The 25,711-nt window shown below is 43.8% G+C and overlaps 1 protein-coding gene across 1 annotated transcript in view; it reads right to left on the minus strand.

Moving 5' to 3' along the window:
• Nucleotides 1–25,711, minus strand: part of LYST (lysosomal trafficking regulator) — an 80,195-nt gene that overhangs the window by 28,094 nt on the left and 26,390 nt on the right. Inside the window, exons 8-25 of the mRNA XM_080651343.1 lie at nucleotides 25,170–25,396; nucleotides 24,606–24,672; nucleotides 23,518–23,627; nucleotides 21,531–21,957; nucleotides 20,341–20,485; nucleotides 18,420–18,593; nucleotides 16,558–16,718; nucleotides 15,595–15,785; nucleotides 14,434–14,679; nucleotides 12,346–12,519; nucleotides 11,300–11,453; nucleotides 10,115–10,248; nucleotides 8,547–8,745; nucleotides 6,476–6,607; nucleotides 4,141–4,765; nucleotides 2,607–2,784; nucleotides 1,512–1,681; nucleotides 60–290 (exon numbers count right to left, since the gene is read on the minus strand). Of these exons, the coding sequence (XP_080507469.1) occupies nucleotides 60–290; nucleotides 1,512–1,681; nucleotides 2,607–2,784; nucleotides 4,141–4,765; nucleotides 6,476–6,607; nucleotides 8,547–8,745; nucleotides 10,115–10,248; nucleotides 11,300–11,453; nucleotides 12,346–12,519; nucleotides 14,434–14,679; nucleotides 15,595–15,785; nucleotides 16,558–16,718; nucleotides 18,420–18,593; nucleotides 20,341–20,485; nucleotides 21,531–21,957; nucleotides 23,518–23,627; nucleotides 24,606–24,672; nucleotides 25,170–25,396 (3,745 nt within the window). The remainder of the gene's footprint in view (nucleotides 1–59; nucleotides 291–1,511; nucleotides 1,682–2,606; nucleotides 2,785–4,140; nucleotides 4,766–6,475; nucleotides 6,608–8,546; nucleotides 8,746–10,114; nucleotides 10,249–11,299; nucleotides 11,454–12,345; nucleotides 12,520–14,433; nucleotides 14,680–15,594; nucleotides 15,786–16,557; nucleotides 16,719–18,419; nucleotides 18,594–20,340; nucleotides 20,486–21,530; nucleotides 21,958–23,517; nucleotides 23,628–24,605; nucleotides 24,673–25,169; nucleotides 25,397–25,711) is intronic.

Here is a 25,711-nt window from a genome sequence, read left to right on the forward strand (position 1 = left end):
AGTTCTCCATTTCTGAAATATTTATCAGATGTAGCTTCAAATGATGATTTAAAACTTACTTCTTTTCCAATCCGTTCAGGGCTGCTACTGTGTTACATAGCACGTAGAGAAGACCATTATCCAACAACATATCTGCGACCTTCGCACAAGAATTTAGTATTTGGAGAAGAAGTAGAAGAGTGTTATGCAGGAGCGTGTTGTCATACAGAGAGGTCTCTATTAGTCCCAGGACAGGAATGACAGCCCACTTCTGGAAAACTCCCAGGTTTTTCACATCTTCCTGATCAAACCTGTAATAAATAATGCACAGGTAGGAGCACAGTAGAAGCAATGAACCACAAAAGAAGGAAAAGTGATTGCAATATGGACCGTTTTGTTAACCTGATTTTGAGGCTATAAAATAAATTTGTGGAACATGGATTGTTCATCTTTTTTTAGATTATAGACCCCTCCAAAAGTTAAGATAAAAGGTGTTGTTAGAAGTCTGTCCTGTACAAATGAAACACAGAAATAATTTCATAGTTTTAATGGACTCACTTCAATTCATCCATCGGCCCCTTCGTTATCTACATAACAAGTGCAGAGGAAAATATAATAACAATGTAACACAGTATTTGACAGACATGAGCCAGTAAACTGAGGTCTAGCAAAAAGTCTTGACCTCTTGTCCCCATACCATTTGCCTCAGTCACGGAGGGAGACTATTCAAGCGTTTTGTGCCTGTTTTCCTGATCTGTCCAATAGGGGTGGTGATCCCTACTTCTTCTCAAGGCTGTTGTGAGAATCAAACGAGGTGACGCAGAATCGCTCTGAAAGAGCCCAAAGCTGCGCACAGATGAAAAGCACTCCTCTCTGACCGCAATAAGGCAAGTCTGCCGCTGAACTGGTCTACTGAATAACCCGTAATAAAGAGCTAACATGCTAACTGGACTGAACAGCCAGACGACCTTCCGGACGGACGGAGCTGGGGCTGCAGGGCCAGCCGAGGCTGCAAGAGTAGAGCCCCTTGCACGAATTTCATGCATTGGGCCTCTAGTAATAATAATAATAATAATAATAATAATAATGAGACACTCATTTCTCTCTATCATAGACAGAAATCACAGTTTAACTTCCCAGCTAAACTTCTGGTTTGGAAGAAAGTGTTGTTTTATTTTTGGGCTTGTCTGCTAATCCTTCAGCATTGCACCAGGCTCAGCATCAGTGCCCCAGGGGTTCCAGGCCAGGGGCTGGCTCTGCCCCAGACGACCTGAAGACGAGGGGTGGGAGGGGCCCCTCCAGGGATCCTGGCATCTGTTGCTGAGTTTCTGTTAGGGACCGCCCCCTGAGAACACTAGATGCCTACTCTTCACTCTCACTTTCTTTCCTTTGATACAGCATTCACCTGTCCAGTCCCCAGCTAGTGAATGAAATACAAAGGAAGACCACGTACTTTTGATAAAGACAGTTTCTTAGATTTTACATTTAGGATAAAAGATCCTCAATTGCGGTGGAGGGAAGAACCCACTTACTCGTCATCAGGGCCAATATGTCGACCAAAGAACATTTCTATGAAGCAGTCTAAGAGCTCTGGAGTTCCCCGGTGAAGGTACAACTGGTTGGCTAGCAAGGAAAAGCCCCGATTCTTCAGAAACTTATCTTTCTGCTCCTTAGATGCTCTATTAAAATACACATCTAACAGCTAGGGAAAATTAAGACAAGGTAAAGAATGTATTAAGACTTTATGCAGTGTATACACATCAGACAGTTGTAAGTTAGCATTTAATTTACAGCCGTGGGCAAACTACGGCCCGCGGGCCGGATCCGGCCCTTTCGGCTGTTCTATCCGGCCCACGGAGCCGAAAGAGCAGAGGGTTCTCTTCCTCTCCCCTCCGCTCCTTTACTTTGAATTTATATTAGTTCGCACAAACACTCCATCCATGCTTTTGTTCCGGCCCTCTGGTCCAGTTTAAAAACCCATTGTGGCCCTTGAGTCAAAAAGTTTGCCCACCCCTGGTCTAGAACATAGAAAGCTAAGAACAATGCCATCTCCATAGCAAAACGGGATACACTTTGTCTCTGATGGCTACAGAATGCTAGTGATGACTCCACCTTGGAGACCTTAATGCTTTTGTGACAGGAAACTAGCTTTTTAGCTGAACGTGATACCTGGTGGAATGGCCGCCTTCGTCAAGTGCACATAGAATGTCTGTGCTCAATTCTGAAGGGAAACATCAGCCCACAGTTTTGCGCTCTGTCGGCACGTGTGTAGCTCCTGGACCTGTTTCTAGACGTCTGGCACAGTATGTTCCCTAAGCACAGGCCTCCATTCCACCCTCCCTAGCATCTTAAACATGACGTGCGTAAAACCAAATTAATTGTTTTCCTCCCGAAATCACTTCTTCCATGGATCCGTGCTCAGAGCACAGGAGCCCATCCCCCTGGCCACCAGGGCTAACCTGTTCCTGTCCTGCCTCCCCGTGTCATCACAAGGCACCTGTGTCAGGAACCCGTCCCTTCCCCCAGACCTCTGTGCCCCTCGCAGAGAACGCTGCCGCTTCCCCCCCGCCCCGCCAGTGACCCCCTTACAGTGTGACAGGCTCTGCTTCCCACACACACACTCTTACCTGAATGACTCCTCGCTGGATGGCAGGGGAGGGGTGGTTCATGAGGACCAGCAGCACCTCGGCCTGAATGAGCTTGTCCATCACGTCCTCGAGCATCGCGTCGGGCAGGATGAGGAGCACCCCACTGAGGAGCTCGTACAGCCCACAGCAGATGGGGACCAGAGTGTCCTCAGTGACCCTGCAACAGACCGGACACACCCACTCACACAGCGTCACGGAGGCCAGGGCACCACGACTTCCGTAAGAATCGTGATGCGTACAGTCATGAGCCGCTTAGCGACCGGGAGGCATTCTGAGAAGTGCATCGTGAGTGATGTCATCCTGTGCTGCCACCGAGTGCACTACACACCGGAGGGGGCGGCGCCTGCACACGCAGCCGGATGGCACACCGCTGTCGTCCATGTGATCCCTTATTGCCTAAAATGTCGTGATGTGGAACATGACTGAAGGATCTTAACATGTGAAACGTTCATAATGTCAACATTTGAAAATGCTTCCTGATTTAACTGTGATTCACAAATTCACCATCAGGTTTGTCACCAATACTTTCAGGCACACAGTCTCCTAAACACTCTTCTGTCCCACACCTGTGAAGTCCCATACCGAAGCCACTGGTGCTCTCTGAACTATTCAAAATCAGGTAAAGCCCTAGCAGTTTGGCTCAGTGGATAGAACATTGGCCTGTGACTACAGGGTTCCGGGTTCGATTCTAGTCAAGGGCACATGCCCAGGGCTGTGGGCTCGATCCCTAGTTGGGGGCATGCAGGAGGCAGTCAATCCATGATTCTCGCTCATCACTGATGTTTCTCTCTTTCTTCCTCTTTCTCTGAAATCAATAAAAATAATTTAACAATAAAATAAAACTAGGTAAAAAGTCAGCTCCTCTGCACCAGCCACACTTCAGTGCTGGCAGGCACGTGGCCAGCGTCTGCTGTGCCGACAGCGCATGAGGCGCTCCCATCAGCGCCCGCGGTCCCAGGGACCGCGCTGTCAGGGAGCTTCAGGAAACAGTAAGTCATCATTTCCCTGAACTGAAGAGTTTTTCTCTAATAACAACAAAGAATTAAATAAACTACAGACTGTTTTCTTTGAGAGCTATTTATGGTTTAGCATTTGGTTAAATATGGAATTCATTATTACCGAGGATTAAAACAAGGAGAAAGGTGTCTTTCTGTCTGCCATCGATATACGATATGTTAAGAAATGGCATAATGGCCCTAACCAGTTTGGCTCAGTGGATAGAGCATCGGCCTGCAGACTCAAGGGTCCCAGGTTCGATTCCGGCCAAGGGCATGTACCTTGGTTGCGGGCACATCCCCAGTAGGGAGTGTGCAGGAGGCAGCGGATCGATGTTTCTCTCTCATCGATGTTTCTAACTCTCTATCCCTCTCCTCTCCCTTCCTCTCTGTAAAAAATCAATAAAATATATTAAAAAAAAAAAGAAATGGCATAATGAAGACGTTTCTAGAAGCACAGAATGCTTAAAGGAATAGTGAACCATGTGGAGGGAGGGCCTGCAGACATATGTGACTACCTGGGAGCATGTGCAGTGCGAAGGTAGTTGGGCTCATAACCCGGAGAGAAGGCCAGGCTGGCCCAGTCCTCAGCGTTCCTGTCGACCAGGCTCGGCCAGCGGCGCACGGCGGCAGGCCCGCTCTGCGAGGGGAAGGCCAGCCCCAGGCTCGCCACGGTGCTCTGGCTGCGCTGGAATGAGGCCAGTCCCCGCAGGTAGTCGGGGCGGCGTGGGCAGGACTCGTCCCCAGGGCCGTCACCGTCCGCTCTGGGCTCTGCCTCCAACTCCTTCGGATAGACTCCGACCCCCGGACACTCCAGTGTTCCTCTGGGGACGTCACCCACAGAGGCTGGTCTTGGAAGGGCAGCGTCCACCTCGCAGACAGCCTCTGCAGACTCGCAGCTGCTGATGGACGCCTCCTCCTCGCCCTGCTTCAGCGTCTCTGAGATCCCGGGGGAGTTCCACTGCTCAGGCTGGGGAACCACAGGGCTGCCTGCAGCACTCGGGAACCTGTCAATGCCCCCGTCCGAGCCTCCGGCCAGCGTCCGGGGCGGCACGAGGGAGGACGTGGGGAGTGCGGGCAGGCTTCTGCAACGCCGCAGGCTGGCCCCTGTCCGCTGGGGAATGCTGCCAGAGGAGCTGTGTCCTGGGAAGAGAGGAGAGAAACGCTACCTAAACACCTGGTTGGGCTCCTGCAGGAGGCAACCAATCCATGTGTCTCTCTCACATCGATGTTTCTCTCTGTCTCTCCCTCTCTCTTTTGCTCTCTAAAAAGACCAATGGAAAAATATCCTCGAGTGAGGATTAAAAAAAAAAGAATCCAGATAGGTCAATGTTCCTAGTAACTACTGTTTAGAATTCCTCAGTGCCTGAACTTGTTTTCTTTTAGCTATTCTTTATTAAAATCTTCTAAAAATGTATCTCTTTTCCCATCTACTTAACAAAATACAATATGAACTGAATGAGCCAAAATCATAAGGATGGATGATTCTATTGCAGTGAAGTTAGGTGGAAACGTAATTCCCCTGCTGGGACAGTTTGGGGAAGCGGAAAGAGTGGGCTTTGCAGCTACAACTGGATTCAAGTGACAGTTCTGTGGTTAGAGTGTGGGGTCGCCACTGAATTCTATGACTGCTGGTTTCTGCACATTAGAATGAGGGTGTGGAATGATCTAGGTCAGTGGTCAGCAAACTCATTAGTCAACAGAGCCAAATATCAACAGTGCAACGATTGACATTTCTTTGGAGAGCCAAATTTTTTAAACGTAAACTTCTTCTAACGCCACTTCTTCAAAATAGACTCGCCCAGGCCGTGGTATTTTGTAGAAGAGCCACACTCAAGGGGCCAAAGAGCCGCATGTGGCTCGCGAGCCGCAGTTTGCTGACCACGGATCTAGGTGAAGGCTGCTTTACGGATGAAGTGAGATCATATTGGCTATGCAGCCCGAGACAACACGGGAGGGGAGGTTTCAGTGAAAGCAAGGCCTCAGGCGGGGGAGGCCAGCGGCAGGAAGGGGCCCACAGCCAGTTTCCAGCCAGGACTCCCCCGACCTTCTCTAACAGCGGAGATGAGGCACACTGTTGGGGTACATCAGGAAGCAGCAAAGGGAATTCTGAGCACACAGAAATTACAGGGCAGCCCGCGTTGGCGGCCAGCACAGGGGAGACCTGGTCATGGCAGGGCCCTCAGCAGGCACTTTCTAGCAGCTTCGGCAGCTTGAGGACAATGAGACACGCAAGCTTAGGGTTTCAGGTCAGAAACACAAAGGCCAGGGGGACAAGAAGCTGAAGGCAGGTGTCAAGAAAACTGCCGACTGAAGGGATCTAGGCTGGATGAGGAAAACAGGCGGGAGGGCAGGCGGGAGGGTGACAGAGAAACCAGACAGGAGCCTGCTGCGGGAACGGGGCGCCCCTGCTGCTGCAGGTCCAGGACAGACGTGCGTACCCTGGCAGGTCCAGGAGCAATGAGTGTGAGGCTGGGGTACCGATGGCCACTCACACAGCAAGCAAGGTCCCTCTGGAGTGATGAGCTCGGTGGGAGCGGGAGAGCAGGCCCCACAGAGCTCTGAGGACAGTGGGAGGTGAATTAGAAGCTGAAGACAAATGCCCGTGAGAAGAGGGACAGAGCTGCAGATCAGGGCGGCTGAGCCCACCCGGCCCCAGGCTCTCCTAAGCATTTCCTGTCAGACGGAGCCACGGAAGCCAGCAGGGAAATGGATTCCTAAGCATATTCTAACACTTCCATTTGTTTAGTGGGAACACCAGGTGGTGCTGTCGTGATGAAACACGACACTGTACGCATCTGCCTCTACTCAGAACTCCACGAGGGGCTGTACTTTCATCCTCACGGCGTCTACCTTCGGGCGGGGACGCGGTGAAGCCAGAGGGACTTATCACCATCAGCCCCGGGCCGGGGGCGGCCCTCCCTCCGCTGCTGCAGTGCCGCAGGGACACGATGGAGTCCACTTTCTCCTGGAAGATCTTGCCATCTAGAGTCAGAATAAAACACACCCGTTGAGACAGGAACGTTTTTAAGGGCAAAACAGAAATTTAACATTAAAAGCAAATCTTACTGCAACCTTTTACAAAAATACAAAAGATGTTCAAAGTGAAAACACAGCATACTTTATACCAATGCACATTTGACCTGTGAGTCCTGGACAATCTCTCACTATAGGTTTGCAAGACTATTACTATTTTCCTTGTGTACTTAGGTATTTCTATAGTTGGACAGCAAATTTACTCACTTTTTATGTTAATCTGATCTAAGGAGACTGTTCATCTCTCCATTCACTGAGGAAAGGACTCTCTTGTATCTTTATATATATATCCTCTTCAAGGCCCCACATGACTACAAAGTTGATAGCTACAGCTTAATCTTCCTTTCTGAGCTGCACACTTGTAACTGCAAGGCCGATTTCTTAACTGCAACGCGAACGCAGCAAATCTAAACCTGAGTCGTCTTTCTGCCCTGACTCGGCTCCCGTTCTAGTCTCTGGTTGGGCGGAAGCACCCACTTCCCATGCAGAAACCTGGAGCCACCTGGACCACTACCTTCCCTTCACCCACATCCAGTCACGCTCCAGACTTACGGACCTCAGTTCCCGTTTTCTGACCTCTCCTCATGCCCCACAGCCTATAACACAGGCTCTTCTCGCCTCCGACCTGGGTTGTCATCACGGATTCTAAAGGATGGACAGTGGTCCCCCTCACGTCCTCATGGCCACCAGCTCTCTCTCCATCAAATGCCAGCCCGCTGAAAGCCTGCCTGGGCTCTCTGCTGCCTCCTGACCACTCTGGACAAGAGCATGTCTCTGAGAACCTCCATGATCTGGCCCCAGGCCCTCTCCAGCCTTTTCCTTACATCACACTTCAGCCTCCGGTTCTCCCAGCTCCCTGTCCAGCTGTACGCTGTCCTGGGAGGCCCTTCCCTTCCACTCCTGGTCACCCTTAGTACCCAGAGAGGCACACTCCTCCAGCCACACCCCCTCCATGCTCTCTCTGTGCTACCATCGATACAAGGCAGCCTTCACCACAGTGTAACTACCTTTTTATGTCTCTCCCCAATTCTAGGCTGCGAGGCCCTCAGGGAAGGGACCATATTTTACTCATCTTTGCGATGACCCTCCCCCAGACCTTTCGCTAAGTGTGCACTGAACCTGACGCTTCAACGTGCCTGATCTCACCTGGATTTTTACGGCTGCTGAATTGATTTATTCATTTCTTACATTCCTTAAAGTGGCTGTTTAACCACCACTTTTCCTCCCTAAAGTTACTATCTAGCTTTCCCCCAGGTCTGGGCTTGCTCGCTTTCTTACCACATCACATCTTCTGAGTGCTTCTAACCATCTGATGAGCCCACCTTCCTTGCATGCCGATCCCTCTCTCTCCCGCCCTCCCAATGGCATTATTGCCAACAGTTCGCCTCCTTTCCCTCCTCTCTCCACCTTCTTCAGTCTCATCTACCCTTGGAGCTTCGACTCACTTCTAGGTGGGTGGTCTCTTTCCTGAGATCGCTGCCATAACTGACTTCTACCAGATCTTTTTGCTCAAGACAGACAAACCAAAAAACCCTCCAACGAGCCCTAACTAAAATGCTACAAGTTCCAATTCTTACATCCAAAGACTCAGTGAATATGCCCTTAGAGCAGTGGTCGGCAAACTCATTAGTCAACAGAGCCAAATATCAACGGTACAACGATTGAAATTTCTTTGGAGAGCCCAATTTTTTAAACTTAAACTTCTTCTAATGCCACTTCTTCAATGCCTGGCTCATTTGACAGCCCTCTGCCCCAGCCCAACCAGGTGTAAGTAGGGCAGTTTCTATCACACAGAGGCCACTCAATGGATTCAGACAAATGTGGATGAAGTGGGGAGAAAACACAAGAATGGAGACAGCCAAGATCTAACAACAATGGTCATACCTACCTATGTGCAAAGAAAAGTAGAAGTTTGTTGGGTTGTGACAAATGTAAGTATTAGTAGGAGGGTGAACTGCTAAAAGGAAATTGAAGATAATTGTCAATAATTCCAAATCTGGAGGAGATCCAAGGACTTCTGCTATAATTTTCACAAAGGATCTACAAACCTCTCGGGGCATGGAGGTAAGCTGCCCCTCTTTGTGTTCCTGAAAAAATAAAAACCAAACTCTCTTTAGATTTAAAGAGAACTGTCAACTTAACTCCCACTTTTCATTTAAGCAAGATACTCCTTTTAAGACAGAACTGTGTCGATTTACCTCTCTGGTCTACCGTATTCACCATTACATTGAGTTGCCATTTCTCCATTCAAGCAATTCTGCTATTACAGCTCATGAAAACCAGCAGTGATTTCACTCCAGCCCCCTTATCCTGGCGACTGGGGAAAGCTGCCCAGCATCCCCACCAGGCACGCCGGCTGCCCAGGTTTGCATTCGGCGCCTCTGCTGACTGCTGGGAGACCTTGGGCAGAGCTGCTAACGCCAGGATTTTAGAAATAATACGGATGTGAGACTATATATTGAAATATCCAAATTTATGTGTTACTTTTCTGACGTGGAAAGACTGAAGAAAAACTTCACACTGTCAGATAAACTCACTACAAATCGGCCAACAAGTTTTTAAATGGATATACGAAGGAAGTGACTGAGAGGACCAGTGATGTGGACACAGCTCATCAATATTCAGTCAGCGAGGGGCCTGCGCCCACCTTGTGTGAGCCAGGCACTGGGGTTAGTGTGACCAACCCTGCCCTCAGGGGCTTCACAGGAGGAAATAAACCGCAATGTCGTAATCGACATAAAACTAACAAATCACGTATGAGCAGAGAGCGAGCACGTGCAGAGAGGGGAAGGGCAGGCTGTATTGTTCTTTAAGAATGTGGACTGTGCCGAAACCGGTTTGGCTCAGTGGATAGAGCGTCGGCCTGTGGACTGAAAGGTCCCGGGTTCGATTCTGGTCAAGGGCATGTACCTTGGTTGCGGGCACATCCCCAGTGGGAGGTGTGCAGGAGGCAGCTGATCGATGTTTCTCTTTCATTGATGTTTCTAGCTCTCTATCCCTCTCCCTTCCTCTCTGTGAAATATCAATAAAATATATTTAAAAAAAAAAAAAAAGAATGTGTACTGAGGTTTAGTTAGCAATCATCGCGCCTCAGGTAAACCTCATTGGCTACGATGCTGCCCCTGTGCAAAGCTCGGAACAAGTTAAACTTTCACTATTGTTGATGGTCAAGAGACTACACCACTGTTCTTATATCCAGCATAACGAAGCATCTCCGAAACTCAGCAGCTGTTCCTCTTTTGTTTGTAACTGAGTTAGGAATAGTGTGAAGGTCAAATTGTAAGAGGCAGGGCTTGGAAAACTCCCAGACTATTTGCTGAAAGAAGGGAACGGGGAAAGGAGAGAGGTGGGAAAAGAGAAAAATTCCCCTGACAAGAACTTGAGTCCATAGTATTGGTTACTAAACAGAATTCATTGCAAAAAATACCTCCCAGAGTAAAGCTACGAGGAAAGTACCTGCAGAACCTGACAAGTCAGCAGGAAGTGATGAACGACTCGCGCTCTCAGCAGCTGCTTGACATTGAACATCTGCTGCGGGTGGTCTGCCCGGATGAGCACTTCCAGGGCCGCCAGCAGCGCCTCCCACACACCTGGCTGCGAACACACACACCGACAATGATGTTGAAAAGATGTTCTTCTCTTTATCCAATAACCCAGGGGTCGGCAAACTGCGGCTTGCGGTTTGCCGCTCTGTTGACTAATGAGTTTGCCAACCACTGACCTAGACTCTCGATTCCAATAATTACAGACTGTTGTTGTTCCTTGTGATTAAGCCCCATCTCAGTGGTCGGCAAACTCATTAGTCAATAGAGCGGCAAACCACAGCTCCCGAGCCGCATGTGGCTCCCGAGCCGCAGTTTGCCGACCACTGCAATAACCCAAGAGAGTTCACTTTTTGAAAATACTACCCATCCTTGAAGGCCGTGGGAAGGTTGATGGTCTAGAGCATCTAATGCCATATTGCACACACTGTCACCTCACCCCAAAAGAGTGGCCATTATGAAAAAAACAGCAACCCCTCAAACAGAAAATAACATTGTTGGCGAGCAGAGAAACTGGAACCCTGGCCCGTGGCTGGTGGGATGGTAAAATGGTGCAGCTCTTACAGAAAAGAGTATGGAGAGTCCTCAAAAAATGAAAGACAGAAGCACCACCTGATTCGGCACCCCCACGTCTGGGTTTGCATATGCAAACAAACTGAAAACAGGACCTGCCAGAGGCACCTGCACGCCCACGGAAACTGCAGCGTTGTGCACAGTCGCCGAGATGCGCAACCCACACGTCCAGCGACCGATGAACGGATAAAGAAAATGTGGTACACACACTGGGCCACTGTTCAGTCTTAAAAAGGGAAGAAATCTTGCCAGATGCTGCAACATGGAACCGTGCAGACATGATGTTCAGGGAAACAAGCCAGGCACAAAAATACAGAATGATTCCACTTAAACGAAGAATCTCAAGTAACCGAACTCATAGACACAGAAGGCGGAATGCTGGCTGCAGGGACGGGGGAGGGAGAATGCACCCAGCCTCAGCCAAGCACACGAGAAGCTCTCGATGCAGGTAACACTGCGTGCACTGGGCGCTCAGCACTAAGAGGGCACAGCCCCGCCGTGTGTTTTCACCGGAAGGAGTAAGCACGTGCCTCTGCTTTCCTCCAGACCTTCCAGTCGAGCAGCAGCTCCTCGAGCAGTTTAACATCCTGGATGATAGCCTTCGACTCCACATCTAACGTGAACTCCCCGTTCTCATCGACATGAAGAAGATCTTCACCACAGCAACCTTCCAGAAGGGTCTACGGAAAATTCGCACCAACACAGGATGCATTAATGATCGATTCTCCCCAAAATTCAACAGAAACATTAAGCTTTCAACTTTAGCAATCACAACATTAACTTCAATGGAAAACTGCTGAATAATTCAAAATTTCATCAAGTATCTTCAGTTCTTTTTGCAAACAATTAAAATAATTACAAAAAAAACCCCCACAAACTTCTAAATATCTGTACACGATTACTCAGTTTCAAATATGGAATAAAATAAACCACATTGTTTTATTTTTAAAATTCAATAAATCTGTTAGGCTGCCAAACCTTTTCCCCAAAGTGGCCAGGATCGATGCCACAATGTTTAGATCCCAACAATCTGAAGAGTTGGGGGCCGGGGCCCAGGGGAGGCAGCGCCCTTAGCTTTAGTACTAGGCCCTCCGAGAGCAAGGCCTTCACGGTGTCCCTAACTGCTTTGGCTAGGAAGGTATGTAAGTGCATGCCGGCAGCTGGATCATGTAAGAGCTAACACGGCTTTAAAACAAGCATGGCCGCCGGGAAAGCTATCCCTCGGTGTCAAGAGAACCACGGGAGCGGAGCAACCACAGAGCCTGAGGGTCTCCATGCCCCACCTGGAGGGGAGGGGAGGGGCCACCTAGGAGACATCGCCAGCCTCATCCAGACCTACCATGCCACACGTTTTTCTCTCTTACTCTTCTAAAATGTCTTAGATAAAATAAAAATGTCATTATTCAAACGATGGAACAAAACCAGAGAGTACCTTAGTTTGATTAAATCTGTGCTACTGCAATTCCTTCATTTCTTCAGGAATGACTGACACACGAGTTGGGAGACTTTAGGAAGAGAGAAGCACCCTTCACTGCACAGGACACCCTGAGAATCAACTCCGCGAGGACGTACCTTCAGGATGTGAAAGCCAACAGTGCATTTGGGTTTGATCAGCACCTGATGAATCATGGAAAGCCCGTGGCAGTTCTCTAGCTCCTGTATTCTCTGCTGGCTGTACTTCATTAACGAGAGGATAACTCGCAGTGCTAACGCTTGAGTTTCTTCACAGCTACTGAGTTCCACAACCTGAAAAAATGGAAATGTTTTTCTGATTTGTTGAGAGTAAAAATTTAACATGTGACTATCTACCATTACGTAATGAATCCATCAGTTTCATTTGAACGTTTATTTTTTATTGCTCATACTTTGTAATTACTTAAGAATTATAAATAAACAAAACTGAAGACAAACTCTATACTATTTCGTCTCTAAAATAACAAATAAACTAAAACAACTAACAACCTTAGAAGTCAGAGGCATTTTGAAATTATGCAAGCTATAAAAATACATCACAAAATGACGAGGAGTTAAATGAAGAACTTTTACTTTTAAAACACTAGGAGTCACCCTAACTGGTTTGGCTCAGTGGATAGAGCGTCAGCCTGTGGACTCAAGGGTCCCGCGTTCGATTCCGGTCAAGGGCATGTACCTTGGTTGCGGGCACATCCCCAGTAGGAGGTGTGCAGGAGGCAGCTGATCGATGTTTCTCTCTCATCGATGTTTCTAACTCTCTGTCCCTCTCCCTTCCTCTCTGTAAAAAATCAATAAAATATATTTTAAAAAAAACAACACTAGGAGAAATCTTCAACTAGATATTCAGTGCAAAAAAAAAAAGGCAGAAAAAGGCAGAAGAGGAAAAGGAAAGATAGCTTAGGGTATGGTGAGTCAAATGCTAACAAAATATTTATAAAAACACTAATAGTAACAAACACTGATATGGTCCCTCATTACAAAATTAAGAAAAAATCATTCCATTAAAGAAAGCAAGCCAGGCAGGGAGACGGTGAAAATGTGATCATGTTGCAGAAGTTATACTTGGGCTGAGATTCTGAAGACGGAAGAGGCTCAGAGTTGCTTTAGTTAGACAAGGATACGAGTGCCCGGGAGGAGATGGTTCACAGCAAAGAGCGGGAGGGTCCCCTGCTCTGGATGTCAGCCACCCCTCCAACAGTCAGTGCACACTGCTGACGGCCTAACTGCCCCAGGAAAGGCCCTCACTGCCTCAGACGACTCAATGAGACAGATAACCAAGCAATTTATGCTAAATAGCACTCATCGCGTGAGTCAAACTTTTTATATTTCTCCTCTTTAAAAAACTTCAAACTCAAATAAATAATTTTTTATACTTATTTGTTGCCCCTTGGGTTTTTTCCATACATCTGGAAGCTTCAAGGGAAAAACAGGTTTCATAAGCCTTATTTTAAAGAGTATATTTCTTTTTTTTTTAATATTTTTTTATTGATTTCAGAGAGGAAGGGAGAGGGAGAGAGAGATAGAAACATCAATGATGAGAGAGAATCATTGATTGGCTGCCTCCTACACACCCCCCACTGGGGATCGAGCCCACAACCTAGGCATGTGCCCTTGGATGGAATCGAACCGGGGACCCTTCAGTCCGCAGGCCGACGCTCTATCAACTGAGCCACAGCAGCTAGGGCAAGAGTATATTCTGTATTGTCACTACAGCATGCGTTTTTATCTCACAGGCAATTTTAATCTTATAATTTAACATTTAATTGTTTTAATTACATTTTGGGATAAAAGAAAACTTCTAAAATCTTCATGCATTAAAAGATTAACCATGTGTGGCAGAAAGCTTGATGACACCTTAAATAATATGAGATTTTAAAAAAAATATGTCTTTATTGATTTTAGAGAGAGAGGGAGAGGGAGAAACAGAGAGAGAAACATCGATCGGCTGCCTCCCGTACATGCCCCAACCGGGGATGGAACCTGCACCCTGGGCATGTGACCCGACTGTGAACCAAACCTGCAACCTTACGGTGCAAGGGAGGACGCTCCCACCAGCTGAGCCACACTGGCGTGTGACTTTTTTAATCTTAAAAGTGTAACATAGACAATGTAATCAGAAAGAAACCCTGACATTTATCAATCATAGAAAGTTTCTCTCTCGGTGAAATTAAAAGCAATGACTCCTACCCTAGCGAAGAGAAAGACGAAGATCCCAGTTCCCCCGATCTCGTGCAGGACGCCCTGGAGAGTCTCACACTCAGTGGGCCGGAGGCTCTTCAGATGGTGGGGTTCCAGCGAGACGCTCTGCACGTCCTTCGAGCTGAAGGGCCTTTGGGAGAGCGGGGCTCTCGCCTGGCCTTTAAGTCTAATGACCGGCTCGTAGATGGTGTACTGAGCAGGGCAGCTCGATGTATAGACAACCGAAAGGCTTTCCTGAAACACAAGTAGTTTCCCTCAGAAAGGAAGCAAAGCTTAGACGGTTATCGAATAGCAAGTAAGTCCTCCAAAGTAAAAAGACACCCAGCAAATCTATTCTTTGTTTAAAGGGACAGACACACTAAACAAGGTGAACGTGAGCGGCAAGGCGGCCCCCGCAGAGGAACAGGTGTGCGCTTAGTGCCAACCGTGAAAACCACAGCCAGGCTGAGGCTCCAGCTTTGATCGCTGTAGAGTAAACATGAAGTTACACTTACTATCACCACTGACAACAGCTAGAGCTACCCCACACCCACTGCATGCCCGTGCCAGCCACTGTTCTACCAACGTAAATATTACAATTATACCTTCACAACCTCGTGAGATGGGAACTTGGGATCAATGTATGCAATTCTTTTCCTTTCAGTTTGCTCCTGGGCTTGAATTTAAAAGTAACTACACACATGCAATATACAGACGATGTATTATAGAATTATACTTGAAATCCATATAATTTTATTAACCAATGTCACCTCAATCAACTTAAAATTTAAAAAATAAAAGTGACTCTAAGATCAGAGATTGCTTTATATGAGAATAAAATCCCAGACCATCAGCCCACCTAACTAAAACCTAATAGAACTTTCAGTATTTCTCCGTGCAGAGAGGAATTTCGATCAGCTTCTGGCTCCCTGTCACCTGACCCACTGGGCATGTACCCAGGACCCCCAGTGGATGCCTGAAATCACGGACAGTACTGAGCCCTAAATGCACCGTGTTTTTTCTTATACATACTTTTCTCTGATAAAGTTTTATTTATAACTAGGCACAGTAAGAGAATAACAACAACAATAAAACAGAACACAACAATATACTATAGTAAACATACATATGTATAGTTACTATAAAATTAAACATAAAATGAAAACTTACAATTAAGAGACCAATGTCCACATCTTTCTTGGTCATGAAAAGCTCTCTGATTTGGCCACATTGCAAAATGTCTTTATTGATATATTTGGAGTAGTCAGGCGCAGGCGAGCCATGTTTACACGGCATTATGGAGGTGTGGCTGGGTCCGCAAGCATAGAGGTAGAAGGCCTCTTGTGAACCAACCTTAGCTCCTGAATAGCAAAAAGATAGTTACTGATTCAACACATTCCAACCAGGATTTTCCACAAAAAGCAAGAAAACTGTTTTTTATGCTAGATTCTTTTAGTTGTTTACTGTATCTTATAAAATTGACTAAAGCCTCAATTTCCAAATGGATGGAAGATGAATTAATATATATAAAGTTAGCTCTTGATAAAATTAGTTAATTAAGTTTCTATTTGCTCCTTAAACTAGAAAACAGGGTGGTTTTTGTTTTATTTTTTTCAATAAATGGAAAGTATACCTCAGTAAATTCCTTTTTAAAATGAAATGATTTGATATCTTTATTCCTTCCATCCATCTATTCAATAAACACGGTCTGAATGCTACTATGTGTCAGGTTTAGTGATGTATTTTTGAAATCATATATTTCTTTTCCCTAAATGTTGCTATTTTTATAGAATATACTGAAATTATAAAAGAGGCAACCATTCTAAGTTTACCTGCCACAATACTGCATTTTCTAGGATTACAAAATAAAGTTGATTTAAGATAAGCTTCTTTTTTGGGGGGTAGTGAGTAGGCTGTGTACCGCTGCATTAAATGTACATCTCGATTGTAAGAAACATCTAGATTATAAAAATGTTAAAATATTTTAAAAGTCACAATGAAATCTAGGCAATACAGTACTTACTAAGTACAAGTAAAGAAAGAGTGATTAATATTTTATCCAGGATAGTTTACTTAGTTTAATACATGTTAATGGAAAGAAAAATTAGGAAATGCTTTGAAGGGAAAATGTACCATTGAAGAGGAGCAAATTTCCCAGGTGCCATTTTCCAGCCAACGGCAAAAACTCTTCTTGGGATGATAAACTATGGCCGATCATGCAAAATGTTTTATTGCTATCTGATGACAAACTCGTTTTTCTTGGAAGCATAAAATCCAAAGTAACATCAGGTTTCCTACATTAAAACAAAGTTAGATCAATCACTTCGGTGAGGACTAAGTAGCATTAAAGCATGAGCGTTTAATAATGGGAAATGCTTGAACACTCTCCTTGGTTCAGTATCGAACAGGTAACGGGAGGAAGTCATCTGACTCTGTTGTCTCTAGGTGCTGGCTGCCCACAGCCCCAGGAACGGGAGCAGACTGGAGGTGCCTGAGGATCGGGCCCAGGCCACGGGAAGGGACCTGTCATTTGTTGCAAGTTTTCTGAGCCACGTGACTTCCGCACAACCACCTCCCCCGAATTTTACCAAGATGTCTCCCACTTTGGTAAACAACTCCTGAAGTCTCAGGTCCTCCTTTGAGGCCTTCAAAGACGATTCAGAAAAAAGCAGTATCACTTCTTCAGGTTTTGCCCTGACTCGCCACTGAAATGCCAGTGTTTTTTTGCATTTTCTGGTGTGTTTTTTCAATGCTAAGTCATCATGGGGCTTTTGATTCGTCTCTTGTTTTTGCAGGAATCCTTCCAGGAAGAGATAAACGAAGGCTTCTCATCGAGACCCATGCTGGGGGACTTCATCATCTGGGTGAGACTCAGAGTGCCAGGCTCCACCCCTATTGTAGGAATGTTTTAGAGTCGACGTGAAGATAATGAAGGTCACGTCTAAATGCAAAGTGTGTGACTAAGATAAAGACTTAGAATAAACTAATCTGGTTAGTTTTTAATGAGAAATGAGACTTTGGTACACATTTATTTTAAAACCTTCCCTAAGGCTTTGTGTTCCATATTTAACATGAATGTATCTGTTTATAGGAATGCTTTTCAATAAAGGAAATATGTGAGCTACCTTCTTTTTATAATTGAGGTTTAAATACATAACATTAGAGGTAACTTCCATCACTGCATCTCTCTGGAACCAAATAAACGGCTGTGCCTGAAACACTACTGACACCTAGTGGCAGTATGACAATAATCAATGCATGATGAATCAAACAAATATTAAGTATTTACTATGTACCATATTTTCCTATCAGATTTGAGTGCTGTTAATCAAATATATATTAATAGAAAATATTAATATGTTGTTTTTCAATGGTATGATATATTAAATGGCCTCTTAAAATGTATTATTTGTAGAAATCATCCTATGTTAGTTCTGAAAGTGATAAAGACAGTGTCAAATTTCAATCAACAGAATAATATGTTTGTCCTTGGTCACTTGCTCATTGCTTGGTGAACAGATTAAATCATTAATTTGTATCAAATGGCAAAAAAGTTCCTTCAGGTAATGCAGAAATAAGTGGGCTTATATTTTTCTCTAGTCATTCTAATTTCATATGAATCCCTGATTTTAATTTAGGTATTAAAGCCTTATTAGTCAATTAAAATAATCATTCCGGGCTAATTTTATAATATATGGGCTTGAAGGACAAAACTATAGTGCCTTGATATAATATATATTCCACATAAATGTCTAAATGTCCAAATTTCTGTATTGCTCCCCTAAACCCAGATATTAATTTCCAACAATTACTTCTATGGGAAATTGCTTTTGTATGGATGTGATAAATAGGAAAATACCCAACTCTGACCTAGGTTCCTATGTTAACATAGGGATTTGATCTATAGTATTCTATAAGTTGTTTTAGAAGCTATAACAGACTGACCTTAAAACTGTAACTGAGGTTAACAAGTATTTACTAAAAACGTTTCCTACCTCTGTCCAGAGACCCACATGGAGACTTCCCCATGAAGACTCTTTTTCCCCTGGGGCTGCTGGGAGTAGGTGAGCACTAAATGTTGCCATTTGCTTGGGAGGAAAACATTCTCCAGTGATTCCGCCTGAGCTAGTAAAATAGCTTTTGCATCATCATTTGAATCCACACACAGGCTGCAGAGGAGAGAAAAGGTACAAGCTGCAAACACGGAATTTCAGATCTCAGTCTTTAGCACATGTACAACTACAATTGTAGATATGTGAGATTAAAAACCAGTTCTATTTTTAAACTAACACAAAAAGTCAGGAGGTCTTTGTTTTATACCATAATCTGCTTATTTTATTGTATTACTAGAGGCCCGGTGCATGAAATTCATGCACTCCGGGGGTGGGGGTCCTTCAGCCTGGTCTGCGCCCTCTTGCAGTCCAGGAGCCCCACAATTGGTCGCCCCACAGAGGGAGGCCCTGCCCACCCACCACAGCGCCACCGGCCAGGTAGCCTGGACCTCCCTCTTTGGGGCAGTTGCGGAGCCCCCACGATCGAATGCCCCACCGGGTGGCCTGGGCCTCCCTCTGCCGGGAGATTGTGGGGCTATGGCGGGGTCTCCCAACCAATCGCATCACACCCACCTGGGCTGGCCTGGTGCCAGTGTGTGTCATAGGGTGGTCGTCCAGACAGTCGTTCTGCTGTCCGGCCATTCGGTTGATTTGCATATTATGTGTTTATTATTATAGATTACCTCAATTCATGAACTAAAATAGAGTAGGTTCATTTGCTAGTGTTAATAATTTAGGCAATAATTTTCAGAATTTAGTTTGCAAAAAAACTTTTTTCTTTACTATTTATAGTCATTGCCCATTTAGAAATTACAATATAATATTTGGTTCATACATAAATTAATACATGATGTACATAAATGTCCAAATGCTGGAATGTGTTGGAGGTCTAACTTACCTGAGGAATTGCTGAGAGAATTAGGATGTAATATGTATATACAATATCTAGTAACCTTTATAACTTTTACAAAGCATATATCCCTAAATAACATTGTTTACTTAGCTTTAAGTTTTATAAAAATAGCCACATGCTATTCATACTCACTCAGTACAAATAAAAGATTGTATCTAAATGCCAGGACTGACCAGCAGACCCTGAGCTACGGATGAATGATTACTCTGACACACATTCTGTGAAAGAGAGGGCCAAGGGATTGCCTGGCTAAAGGAACCAGATAGCCCCGTTTGCCTGCCTCCTTAGGCTTTTACTGCAGCAACAGCTCGAACTAAAATTAACCTCTAGATACTATCAGCAGGGTACGTATCCTTGAGAAAACACATGCATCTGCAGTGTCTTTTAAACAAGGACGTTTTGAAGTCTAAACATAAAGATTTCAGTAAAACACCCAGGGGCTCAGACTTGTTTGGAAAAGTCAAAACCAGGGTCTGTGGCCTTCGGCAAGGTTCCCCTAGAGGCCTCCGACCTTTCAGGGATTCCTCCTTACAGACTTTCTGACTAAGTCTCGTGCTTCCCCACATCTAAACTAGCTAACAAAGGAGGTAGGAAAGGGACAAGATAGCAAGGAGAGCTTAAGCTTTTTAGATAATGGCTATTAAATATATGGTCTGCATGGAAAACCACTGTCTGATATTAACAACATCCTAGGATCGTTGCAATCTGAAAGAATACTTCCATAGATAAAAACCTGAGAAGTAACATAATTTACTTTAGAGTTTAATTATAGATTTTTAGATAGAATATATTGTTACAAAAGTGGTATTAAAAGCTGTTAAACTGTATCTCCTTTTTAAATAAGATTTTTGTTTTGCTATGATGATCTTTATTAGCAGATTTTACACTTATGTCTCTTACATGGACTATTTAAACACATGCCCTATTCATGGGATTGGGGATAATCGTTACCGAAAGATGAAGGTGCCAGTGAGGGGCTCAGCCCACACTTGGATCATCAGCGCTTTGGATCCCAATGAAACCATGTGAATGCAGCCTCCTTCTATGAGCCTCTCACCAGGATGTACGTGCTCTGCACCTTCTGACCTGTCGTTCTCTATGAAAGAAAGATGTTGGAATGATCAGTAAAGCAGTTGATAAAAACTGAGTGGAAAAGTGAATTTAAAAATATACAAAGCATGCTTATTTGTAGTAAATTATTTACCCAGAATGGCCTGTTTAAACAATAGCATTTCCAAAGTTTAGATGTTAAGTAACTCCAAAAAAGCACCAGGAGTGAAATAGTAAATGAGTGCATTAAAAGTTACTAAGTGGTTTTTCCAGTTATCATATATTTTAAAATACTTAATAACTTTTAATGCTAAGTGAAGTAAGCCAGTCACAGAAAAACAAATGTCATGTGACCTCACTTCTATGTGGAATCTAATGAACAAAATAAACTGACCAACAAAATGGAAACAGAGGCCTGGATACATGAAACAGACTGACAGCTGTCAGAGGGGAGGGGGATGAAAGGAGGGGAAAGATTAGCCGAAGAACACATCTGCAGAGCCCATGGACACAGACAATAGTGGGCAGTGAGGTGAGGGCCGGAGGAAAGGGGCGGGGGGAGGCATGGCTGGGGGGAGGCAAACGCAGGTGGGGAAATGGGGATATCTGTAGTAGTGTCATCAATAAAAATAAAGAATATAAAAAGAATAATAAAATAAAATATATGGTAACTGCAGACTAATTGCAGGAATGATTTGACCAACTGTGTTGTCACCACAGTAAACTACTACAATCTGAGCCACGATTCTTTTATGAATGGGATGGGCTAACATCAGGAACCCCGCTAATCCAGGAAAGGCACCAGGAAGAGGCAGGAAGTGGGGCTGGTGACCTCCGCAGCAGCAGTATGTGTGGTGGGTGCCCTCCCACTCCCGCACGCACACACACACACTCACAGAAAAGTACAGGAGAAAATGGAATTTTCAAGGCTGTCTGACAACTCCGGCTATGGTAAGTCAGGACCTGCCATTACTAAGGCATTTAAGGAGAATAACATGTTAAGAGCAAGTTAGAACATGGCTATATTCTTACTGTCAACCAAAATCGCCACCCGAAAAAGCTGAGTATAATAGATAACACAGTCGCCATACCTGCTCCATCGAAACTACTATCTCGTAAACTTAACGACTTCCTTCTTTTCCTGATCTTCCTTCGTTTTTCTGTGCAACTCTCGGCTTCATGGACGCACTCCACGTTGAACCACAGTGAGACGCTGAACCCCTCCGAGAGGTGCGGCCAGCAGTTCTGGCCCGGCAGGGGCAGGTGCACGGGGGCCACGTGCCAGGAGGACAGCAGCTGCTGGGGAATGCTGTCACTGTCCACCTCCTTCCTGCTCCATGACACGCGTGCTCTTCTCAACAAGCCCATGGCCTTACTGTTGAGAATCCCAGGACACTTGGGTGATGAAACACCATTGTTTAGATTCGGAGTGTGTAGTAAAGGGAAGGTCAGATATTGTAAAGGGCTCACAGCAACATCGCTTTCAACAATTTTCAGAATACCCAGGAGAAGAATCTCCTAGAGAAAAAGAAAAACAAATAAAACGTTACAATAATGTTACAAGGAACGTAATAATCCTGAAATTCAGGTTACAAATGAACACACAAACATACCCATACACGTATCAGCATTCCTGTCTAAACACCTCCTATCTACCATGTCATTATACTTTCATTTTTTTGAATAGTTAAGATAAATTATGAGACTTCATTCTTAAAATGTGTTCTCTCTTGTGGTTAATTTGTTTGAGATTTAAATGCTTTTTATGTTACAAACTAATAGTTATGAGTTGGCCTGAAGTATTAAAAATTAAATACAGCCCTAGCTGATTTGGCTCAGGGGACAGAGAATCAGTCTGTGGACTAAAGGGTCCTGGGTTCGATTCCCATCAGGGCACATGCCCAAGCTGTAAGCTGGATCCCCAGTGTGGGGCGTGCAGGAGGCAGCCAATCAGTGATTCTCTCTCATCAATGATGTTTCTATCTCTCTCTCCCTCTCCCTTCCTCTCTGAAACCAATAAAAAATATATTTAAAAAAATTAAATATAATAATTATACCAAGATCATTTCTACCAAAAAAAGATGTTTATTCCCAATCAGACTATAGTTGCTTCTCTTAAATATTTTTAAATGAGAGATAGAAGCAGATTCTGGTCAAGGGCAGGCTCGATCCCCGATCACAGTCAGAGTGGTTGCAGGAGGCAGTCAATCGATGTGTCTCTCTCACATCAATGTTTCTCTCTCTCTCTCTGTCTCTCTCCCTCCCTTCTACTCTCTCTAAAATTCAATGGAAAAATAACCTCAGGTAAGGATTAACAACAACAAAAAATGCATTTTTCAGAAAAAAAAAACAGTCTAAAAGTCACCCATGGAAAGGAGAAGTGATAGAAGACAACAGAAGAGTGGATAATACTTTTCTAGAAAAAAGTCTCAAAATGGTTATACTCATAATTAATGTTTGGTAATTATTTAGCATTTCTTAAGCACAAAAAAGACTGGGTGGGTTGTGGTAAATGGACTATGATCCAAAATATCTGATTAGCCAAAACAGAAGTGAAATGGTTAAAATATGTGCAAATCCTATATAATTAAAGGCTAATATGCAAATCAACCGAACGGCGGAACCGGTTGCTATGGCGCGCACTGACCACCAGGGGCAGATGCTCAACGTAGGAGCTGCCTCCCAGTGGTCAGTGCACTCCAACAGGGAGAGCACTGCTCAGCCAGAAGCCAGGCTCGTGGCTGGTGAGTGCAGCAGTGGTGGTAGAAGCCTCTTCCGCTTCCACGGCAGCGCTAAGGATGTCCGACTGACGGGGAGCGATCCTAAGCGGTCAGTCAGACATCCCCCGAGGGCTCCCGGACTGTGAGAGGGCACAGGCCAGGCTAAGGGACCCCCCCTGAGTGCATGAATTTCGTGCACCGGACCTCTAGCAATAAAATAATTAAAAACTTCACAAATAATAACACAGAGCTGAGTATATAATTACCACAACAAAAGAGAGGGCTTAGTGATTTTCAAATACGTTTTAAAATATTCTATTAAATATCAGTGACAAAAATGAAATTATGGCATATTTACTGTACAAGGAGATTTCTCCAGAAATATTCTCAAAAGAAGGGTTAGCTCTTCCGAACATGTTCTTGAGCTCATCAAAGATACCAACAGATCCACCAGTCCTCTCTGGCAAGCTGAGTTAAAGACAGACAGAGGGAAAAGTTAAAGCCAAATGCACAGCTAATTAAAGAAATGAATAAACAATTTCACTGAAAAAGATAAAATACTACTGTCACATTTTAAATGGATTATAAACAACCCAATAATCCAAACATTTGCTGAAGAAATAAGATATGATTAAATACAAACTAACTAACCAACTGACAGAAAACAAGAAAATCACTTTCTTTAATGATTGGTTAGCTCTAAGTCAAGTAAAGGTATTATTTAAAGAAGCATAAAAAGGTGATGTGATTAAGCAAAAAAGACAAGAGAAACCAGTATGGAGATTACCAGAGAGAAAGGAGTGTAGGAGGAGGTAAAAGAGTGTAAAGGGGGGATAAATGGTGATGGAAGGAGACTGGGCCTTGGGTGGTGAACACACCATACAATATACAGCTGATGTATTACAGAATTGTACTCCTGAAACCCATATAATTTTATTAACCAATGTCACCCCAATGATAAGATTTAAAATTAATTAAATTTTTAAAAGCATAAATTAATACAGTATTTGTTAAGTGACGACCATAAAGTAGTCTTCTCATCTTGAAAATGTTTAAATTATAATTTTCACATTCTAAATATAAAATTAGATAACATAACTAAAAGCAGAAATATTGAAGATTATAAACACACTTAAATATCACAATTACTCTGAACATTTGTTTTATTCCATTATGGGGTTTAGCGTAAATGATGGTCAGTTATACACAGATTTGTAGAACTTTTAATAGCTAATATTTGTAGCACACATTGCAGTGTTCAAAGTATATTCACAGGCATTATCTCAGGTGATCCTCACCTGCCCACCCCAAGAAAGTCCTACAAATTAACTACTTCTGAAACCATAGGGCACTATGCCAATGGAAGCCCTTGTTATCAACCCTTTATCTCACATCACAACAAAATAGTTTCAAAACGACTGTTTAAAACTTAACATTTCAACGCACCTTGAAAATCAGAATCAGCCTGTGTTAAAATACTCAAGAACCCTCCTAAAAGATTTTTCACAGTTCCCTGAAGATTAAAAAACAAAACATAATAAATTAAATTTCTTACCTCATTAAAGCATGAAATAATTGTAATGTAATAAATTATTTGAATATCTACTGTATATACTTATATAAATATTTAAAATGACTAAAAAGACTATGTGTAGGATTATACACAATTTTCATTTTTTCATACTGCTTTTGTTTTCTAACTTTTCAAAACAATGACCAAACATTAAAATTAAATACAATTTAAAAAATATTACCCATTTTCAGAAATATAATAGGAGGCATTATTAGTTAGTCAACAACATCATTAATTTCTTATGCTACTTTAGAGAACTATGGAATTAGAAGATTTTTAGAATACCACTTGTAGCTAAAAAACATGGGCAAGGTATCACAAAGGATAAGTAATCATCTCAGATAATTTTCAGACAAGTTGGGTTATAAATAAGGAAATGAGATTTGGGGCATGAGTGGGATAAATATTGGTCTCATTTAACCAAATACATCTTTTACCTGTTGAATGAGTAGAAAAATATTCTTTTCTTTCTGCCTGATGATTTTCAAAAAACTCTCAAATACGTGGGCAAGCACATCAAGTTTGGCTTTGCTAGTAGAAAGCAAACTTAATTCCAGCATGCAGATCTCAGGATATATTATCTCTCCCTGAGTGAGGTTTTCAAGTAAGTCATTTGGACTGCTTAATGCAATGAAACCTTCTGCTTCAGGCTTCACATCTACCCCTGGAAGGGGAAAAGAAAAGGTTATTTTCATTCCCTAAACACTGACTAGGTATTTCCAATCTCATTCATCATTCAGAAGTTATGGTGGCGAAAGTGCTATTTATAAGATGTTCACAAAACCTTTTCCTACAATGTGCCTTTTTATTATGGCAAATATCCTGAGTAATCAAGTCTTACGGATACTTTGAAGATAAATGAGTAGCCTTCAAAGTAATTTTGACCTTCAACAGAACTACAATATTATCAACAGCAAGTTTCATAGACATGTGATACATATTTAACACATTCCTCTGACCTGTTGGGGAAAAAATACTA

This window comes from Plecotus auritus (genome assembly GCF_963455305.1).
Source record: "Plecotus auritus genome assembly, chromosome: 14".
NCBI classification, from domain to species: domain Eukaryota; kingdom Metazoa; phylum Chordata; class Mammalia; order Chiroptera; family Vespertilionidae; genus Plecotus; species Plecotus auritus.